The following is an 8,183-nucleotide window of genomic DNA, read 5'->3' as shown; positions in this document are numbered from 1 at the left end:
GAATAATATATATATATATAAATTAATACCGGTGATTCTAAATATTAATAAATACATATAGTAGTATATTAAATATACTAAAATAACACTACTACTATGTCTTATGTTTCATTAAAATACAGATTAAAACTACAGTAAAACAGTTGTGAAATATTATTACAATGCAAAATAACTGTTTTCTATTTGAATATATTTAATAATATAATTTATTCCTGTGATCAAAGCTGAATTTTCAGCATCATTACTCCAGTCTTCAGTGTGTCATGATCCTTCAGAAATCATTCTAATACGATTTGCCGCTCAAGAAACATTTACAGTATTATTATCACTGTTAAAAACAGTTGCATTTTTGTGGAAAATATAATATATATTTTCAGAATAGAAACTTCAAAAGAACAGTATTTATTAAAAACAGAAATCTTTTGTAACATTATAAAGGTCTTTATGTCACTTTTGATCAATTTAATGCATCCTTGCTGAATGAATGTCTTAATTTCTATTAGTCGCACTGACCTCAAACTTTAGAACGGTACTGTAACTTGTTGCTTTTACAGTTGATATAATGATGAAGGAACAGTTCACCCGACTGTGAAAACAAATTTCTCCAATCTGCAAAACATCTCGTTATTTCCTAATAAAAATGTCCATGATTATTTGTTAATCGGTGCAAATGTCACAACCTGAGCAAGTACAAGAAAACATCACATAAAACCATCTGTGACGTACACAAACAAACCGAACCTTCACTGCACAATATTAAATTCAGTATTACAGCCCAAACCAAGGTTCCCCATCAAAGGCAGGACAGTCTGGCAGGGTGCCACTCAAATCCAATTAGCAACTTCCAATTAATAGGGGGTCTCCTAATGCTTTATCAGCCACATTAACCAAACAGCTGATTAGACTTCGGCCCAAATGCACAGAAGACAAACAATCTGATTGAGAGCTCACAAAACAAAGATAAGAGCTTGATGGAGAGGCCTGTGGGTGAAAAGGAAAAAAAACTCCAACAAACTTAAAGGACTGAGCGCTTAAGACAGGCATTTAAACCTCATTAATTTAAGGGTTAAAACATTCAGATAATTCTCATTAGAACCTTATGACAGGCTGTGCACTAAAACAAACTTCTAGGCTTCTAGTGAATAATAAAATAAGCTGAATATTTAATGACGGTTAGAAATGTGACAGCTTTGTGGTTAGACGTGGTTTGTCTTACACTTTGGAATTGTGAATAAGCATACATTACCGTTCAAAAGTTTGCATGGGACAGGTAAGGATTTTATTTTTGTTAAAAGATTCTCTTTTGCTCACCAAGAATGCATTTATTTGATCAAAAGTACAGTAAAAACAGAAATACTGTGATATATTATTACAATCTAAAATAAGTGTTTTCCATTTGACTATATTTTAAAATGTAATTTATTCCTGTGATTAAAGCTGTATTTTCAGCATCATTACTCCAGTCTTCAGTGTCACATGATCCATCAGAAATCAGTATAATATGCTGATTTGCTGCTCAAGAAACATTTCTGATTATCATCATTGTTGAAAACAATTAACTTAATATTTTTGAGAAAACACATTTTTTCAGGATTCTCCGATAAATAGAAAGTTCAAAAGAACAGCATTTATTTGAAACTGAAATCTTTCGTAACAATATAATGTCTTTAACTGTCACTTTTGATCAATTTAATGCATACTAATTTCTTTCAAAAATAAAATTGTACGGACCCCAAACTTTTGAACAAAAATGGTATATAGGTATAGTTTATCAAGACAAAACTGTTACCAACCCATTTTACTTGAATTAGGTATAAAGCACATCATTAGAGTAAATCAAGGAAATTTTGACTTCCTGTTAACTTTAGATGCATTCATTCTTCACAGTGAGTCAGTAGTCGGGATGGGCATTTTTCAGAAACATTGTATTCGAATATTTGGGCTCATAAAAAAAAAAAACGAATATTCGTTTATTTCAATGATGTTTAACGAGAAAGACGTTCAATCAAGTTTTTGTCACCATTTCTGAACAAGCTTATGTTTAGGCATCATACACAACAATGTGTACAACAACGTTACGTTATATCTCAAGGTTTTCATTTAGTTGAAAAAGTGTGTAAACAAAAAATATATACATAGAACAAAAGCATTGTACAGAACGTACATGTACTCGAGTCGACCTATGTTTATCATGTTTATATTGTTTTACATCATGTTAATGTTGAGAAAAACAATAATATCCACATGAAAGCGCCTCAGTCTGATAACAATAAGAACGCGCAGCGACCCATACATTCCAGAGAGACAAAGATAACGGTGTGCTAGGCAAAGTTTCTTACAGCGCTTTGTGCTTTCTGTTCTTAAAGCACCCTCTCCCTAGAGCAGCGGTTCTCAATTCCAGTCCTCGCGTACCCCCGCTCTGCACATTTTGTATGTTTCTCTTATTGCTTCAGACGTTTGTTATATTTGACTGTAAGTGCCCTGCGAATTGGACATTACCGGATATTCCGCCATGATTCCAGTTTGAAGGGAGCGCATATGATCGGAACACAGTTCATGCACGGAGCTCACTTCTAACGAGATGATGATCTGAATCAGGTGTGTTAACAAAGAGAGACATGCAAAACATGCAGAGCGGGGGTATGCGAGGACTGGAATTGAGAACCGCTGCCCTAGAGGAAACTTAAAGGAAGCATATGTCTCAAGATCATTTGGCTATCAGAAAAGCTCTCTTCTCGGCTCACTCAGTACAACTGTCTTTCCTCAGTCCACTGCTGTTTGGATTTCATGTGATTTCTCATTGTGGTGGTGATATTATGATAACTCAGTTTCACTGATTCATTTGATCAAAAGTAATTCCATTTTGTAAGATCATTTAGTAAGATAATTTTGATCAAAGTAATTACAAACTTCGCGAGGCAGACGACGACATTCTGTGATCAAAAACAATCAACTTGTTAACTCGCTCCACGGCGCCACCAAGTGCATTTAGTTATAACTAGTGCTGTCAAACAATTAATCGCGATCAATCGCATCCAAAATAAGTTTTTGTTTACATAATATATGTGTGCGTACTGTGTATATTTACTATGTATATATAAATACACACACAAGCATTTATATTTTGAAAATATTTACATGTATTTACATGCATATATGTATATTCATATAATTCATATTTATAAATATATTTAATATATAAACATAACATATATTTTTTAATATATACATGCATGTTTGTGTATTTATATACATAATAAATATACACAGTATGCACACATATATTCTGTAAACAAAATATTTTATTTTGCATGCGATTAATCACGATTAATCGTTTGACAGCACTAGTTATAACTGACTTTTAGTTTGCTTGCTTAGGATTTATCATGGATTCCCTGCATTTACGGCCAGCAAAGCAACACGTAGTAAAATTCTAATAGTGTTTTTATTTTTCAAATAATAATTACAGATCGAATATTCGACTATCTGTGCACACCGCTAGTCAGCAGTAGTAATTAGAGGTGATAAAATCAGAGTTAAGTGGCTTTCTTACATTCGAACAAAGAGTGACTGTTTGGGCCCCAGTCCAGGAGATGAAAATTTCTCGACCAGAGCCAGCGTGCTGAAGCCAAACTTGTGTATGGGCTCGTTGGAGTCCAGCGGAGGGAAATCTGTGTCCACCTCCCCGTCATCCTCAGCGATGTGGAGGCAGTAAGTGTTGACGTTTTCACTGTGGAGGAAAGAAAGGAGAAAAATAAGAGAGAGATCAAACTCAAAGAGTGCTATTGTCAATGAAAGTATGTTTACTATTTCAATAAGGTAAAATCCTGTTTTCCTATTAGCTTGTTCTATTTTTAAGCAACTAAGCATTTTAAAGGTTTGACAGCGAGAGCGTTTCACTCGCATCCGTGACAAAAACAGATGTGCACAAACTGTAAATGGTATATAGGAGCACGTGTGTGAATAAAAAAGTCCTGCGGATCCTTCAAAAATTAAGTTTTATGAAATTTAAGGTTATAAAATGTTTTAAATATCTTAAATGGTATTACAATCATCTTAATTACCATTTTAAGAAGTCTTACATTTGTGTATGGAAAAACGGGGATCGCAATACGGCCTAATGTGGTTATTATGTGATTATTAAACTTCAAAAGGGTATGATTTAATAAAATAAATGAGAGCTGCACGTTTTGAAAGTAAAAACATGGCACTATTACACGCTCTTCAGACTCACAGTTTCAGAGCATTTCACAATCGATGAATACCAAGCATTTATGGCAAGCGATTGCTTATGATCTAGTGTTGATGAATTATGACAGTGTTTACTTCATGGTGTTTATATTGTAATATGCTGTAGACTGTTATAAGAGTACATAATATTTCTCCCTCATCTTTTGAATGAACAGCTGGCAATAGTAAAGATTAGACATTACAAAATAAGAGTCAAGGTGTAGTTCAGGCTTGTTTATAATTAGTATAGTAACTTATATATAATATATAATACTAAATCATAGTATTTTGTTAATAATATAGAATAATATTATTTACTAATACTATTTACTAAGATAAGTTTAGAAAGGCATGCAAAAATTGTATTGTTTTTTTATCTGTGTATGTGTATGTGTATATATATATATATATATATATATATATATATAAGAAAAAAAAATTGTATTTAGTTTGTGTCTGTGGAAAAGTGGTTCTGAAGGACTCTTTCTAAAACTCTGGTTTGGTGATAAAGGCCAACATCGCTCTCCCGACCCTAGACGAGAACAACAGAAACATCACACAAAAGCACCTAGACACAATTTATGAGTCAGGGCATTTAAATAGGGGCTATTCATTGAGGGGCAAAAACACTGAGGGCTTGTTGGGGTGCAGCCTGGCACAGAATGAGTATGAATCAAAAGAGAAGCACTGGGAAGAGTTAACTTCATTGGTTTCATGGTTAAATCTTTTGTTATATCATTATATATAGCATAAGCTGGCCGTATTCCAGATTACTTTTGCCCAGAGCTTTGTTTTATATCATCCATCAGAAATACAAAACTAACAGCAGCCTATTCCATGTTTCATTCAGCGCAGCCGCAGACATGTTAAGCTTTTGTCTTTATGATATAGTTTTCATCCCTCGAGGACAGTGCCTGCGCTGGTGTTTGCACTGGGACGATGGCGTTTTAATTTGCTCTGACACCCTGTCCAAATCCAGGCCTGAGCTGTAAAGACTAACTCTCATAGTGTTAATCAGACCCTTGATCCTGCTCGGGCAGCCTGAGGAGATGACAACTGACTGAGAGAAAGTCCTGAACCTCAAGCACCACAACTTGTCTTTTTTTGTAGTTTCAGTAACATGCACTCCTTCTCGATTTCACCTTCAAATTCTGGGCCATCCAAGACAACATCTGTCTTTTGAATATCTAAGATCATTACATATCTTGTCTCAAAAGACCTTCTGTCTGGTTCTTATCCCTATAAAGCCTACCATATTTAATACACAAATTTCTAAGGCCTCTAAATTACCAACATGATCAAAATCTATTTCTATGCATTTTATGCAAGTAGTCTGCTATACGGTTATGAAGACCTCATTGATTTACATTACAAGCTACAAAACATAGAAACACTCCACTATTCAATAGTAATATATGGCTGTCATAATTTCTTCACATTAAACCGAACTTTCATTTTGGCAGTTTGTCATGAAGTCTTTTGATTTGCAGTGTGTATTTGAGGACAGTTTGAGTTGTCTTATTTTTTTCTGGATTGTGTGTTCTATGATTAACCATCAAAATTGTCTAATGAAATGAATTCATAAACTACAACAATTTAATAAATCTTTTCAAATGTAATCAAAAGAAAACAATTTAGAACAAAACTTTTTTGTCAAATAAAGTGCTGCACAACAAAACTATACAGAAGGGCTGTCAAAAATAATTCGAATTTTGAATATTCGTTTAATTAAAAAAAAAAATATCCACATTTCGAATGCAAAAACGTTGCATTCGAATTTAAGGTCTGCGTCAGCCAGCCTTATCAGTGGTGCACGAGATGCGATGACGATGTATGTGTCATTGATTGCATTTGAATGCTTTTGTTAGCCTATCCAGTTGAACCCACTAGATGCGGCGCTGCTACCTTGTTTATTCATATATTGCGGAAAAGGAGAGCATCAGTGTGGAGAAGATGTTGTTTACGTCAAAACTGAAACCAAGCCGTTCACACAGAATGCATATTTATCACATTTTCTAGAAGGACATCTATCAGCGTTGCACTCGCGTCTCGCAGAGAGCGGCCTGTTTAGAAAGCCATGTAAAATTAATGCAAGTTCAACTTTTAAAAAACATGTCTAAAGACGTTATGGCGGTTTTTCCCCATCCCACTGTATTTCATGTTTTTAAATGAAGAAAGTAGCCTGCTCTTTGTGATTGGTTTTCGGTCCTTTGTATTAAACTATACATACATGCATGGTGCTGTTTTTTTTCTAATTGTTTAAGCAACTTTATTAATTATATATGGTTTATAAACATTATTTTAAACATTATGCACTTTTTTTCAAAGATAGTCGTGTTATTTTATTACGCTTTGAAGAAACGTGCATAATATTTTGCTCGATGCGCCCTCTTGTGGCCTCAGGAGAGAAGCCAAAAGCTTTTTCCCCCCTAACTGAAATTATGCCTTTTAAATTCGAATATAATTCGAATTTTGATAATAAGTAGAAAATTAGAATTGAGTTTTTCAGTCATTTTGACAGCCCTACTATACAGTAGAATATAGTATACTGTACAAATGAAAACATGGATGAAAATATTCTTCCTTAAAATTATTATTATAATGATAATTATTACTTTAAGAAGTACATTTTAGTATGCAATAATAATAATTCCTGTTATCATTTCTTTAACTAAAACCAAACCTTTATTCTGGCAGTTTGTAATGAAGACCTTGCAGTGTGTGTCTTACGTTAATTAAAGTCATGTGTTTTTCTGACTCAATTTACACCTATATTAAGCACACGTGTCTGAATGATAATACCAGATGTAAAAGGGGTTCATTCTAATAAAATACTCAAAAACTGGATTGGCAGAATCATAGGAGAGAGGGAGATGGGAAATTATTGGCTTGCCCTGACAGCGATCTGAACGTCCTGAAAGAATCGTTTCTGAATTCAAGAGGGGCGTCCCTTTACCTTGATCCTCTCTCAAAAGCAGCTTTCAGACGGCCTCCAGTAATCGCTAGAGCCGTACGGAGGTAGTCGACTCATTTAAACCCCACACAAGTCCCGTATCTCTTCCTCGCTACAGCCTGACCCACCTCCAGGGGGAAAAGACTAATTGATATGCCAATCAGGTATCACATCAACCACCAAGACTGTCTGTGTGAGGCACCACACTGCCCAAGAGGGAATCTGGCTTTTTTTCTGGTCTCCTCTCCATTTTAATGGTCACCCTCTCCTCAATCTGACCGAAGTATAAATCTTCATATTGTACCACGTACCAGGGAGAAAATTCCTACACTATTCGGTCAGCAAACCTCGGAGACGTACTGAATGAGGAGATGAGAAAGAAACCCAGGGGAATCCCTGCCTTTGCTGGGAAAGGTCAAGACTGGCATTAGCAGCAGAGGTAGATGGGAAAGGAATATAAATGCCTCTGGGAAGGATCATTACTTGGAGAGCAGCACTTTCCAAGCAGGTTGATAACAAACATATTTTATTTATGGCACCGTAAACAAGTATCCACTAAGCAGGGATTGACGGTGCGAGCATTTCACTCGCATTTGCGACTAAAAATAGATGTGTGCAAACTGCAAAATGTATTTAGGATACATGAGCGAATAAAAAGTAAGTTCCCACGTGTCCTTAAATAATGGCATAACAAAAGTCTTATTTATCATTTTAAGAGGTCTTAAATTTGGAGCCGGAAATCAGGAATTGTTATATGGCTTAATGCAGTGTTATTTTAAAGGGGTCATGATGCAATGACGCTGCTAAAAAGAACATTATTTTGTGTATTTGGTGTAATGAAATGTGTTTATGCGGTTTAAGGTTCAAAAAACACATTATTTTCCACATACTGTACATTATTGTTTCTCCTCTATGCCCCGCCTTTCTGAAACGTGCCGATTTTTACAAAGCTCATCGGTCTGAAAAGCAAGGGGTCCTCTGATTGACCAGCTATCCAGTG

The 8,183-nt window shown here is 35.0% G+C and overlaps 1 protein-coding gene across 1 annotated transcript in view; it reads right to left on the bottom strand.

The window, feature by feature from the left end:
* LOC107654292 (target of rapamycin complex 2 subunit MAPKAP1-like) overlaps nucleotides 1–8,183 on the bottom strand; it is a 46,606-nt gene that overhangs the window by 24,928 nt on the left and 13,495 nt on the right. The window contains exons 4-6 of the mRNA XM_016441317.1: nucleotides 7,361–7,457; nucleotides 5,145–5,271; nucleotides 3,554–3,730 (exon numbers count right to left, since the gene is read on the bottom strand). Of these exons, the coding sequence (XP_016296803.1) occupies nucleotides 3,554–3,730; nucleotides 5,145–5,271; nucleotides 7,361–7,457 (401 nt within the window). The remainder of the gene's footprint in view (nucleotides 1–3,553; nucleotides 3,731–5,144; nucleotides 5,272–7,360; nucleotides 7,458–8,183) is intronic.

This window comes from Sinocyclocheilus anshuiensis, unplaced genomic scaffold (genome assembly GCF_001515605.1).
Source record: "Sinocyclocheilus anshuiensis isolate Anshui unplaced genomic scaffold, SAMN03320099.WGS_v1.1 scaffold163, whole genome shotgun sequence".
Classification (NCBI taxonomy): domain Eukaryota; kingdom Metazoa; phylum Chordata; class Actinopteri; order Cypriniformes; family Cyprinidae; genus Sinocyclocheilus; species Sinocyclocheilus anshuiensis.
The sequence above is the reverse complement of the archived record's forward strand: the minus strand, read 5'-3'. Positions and strand labels throughout refer to the sequence as shown.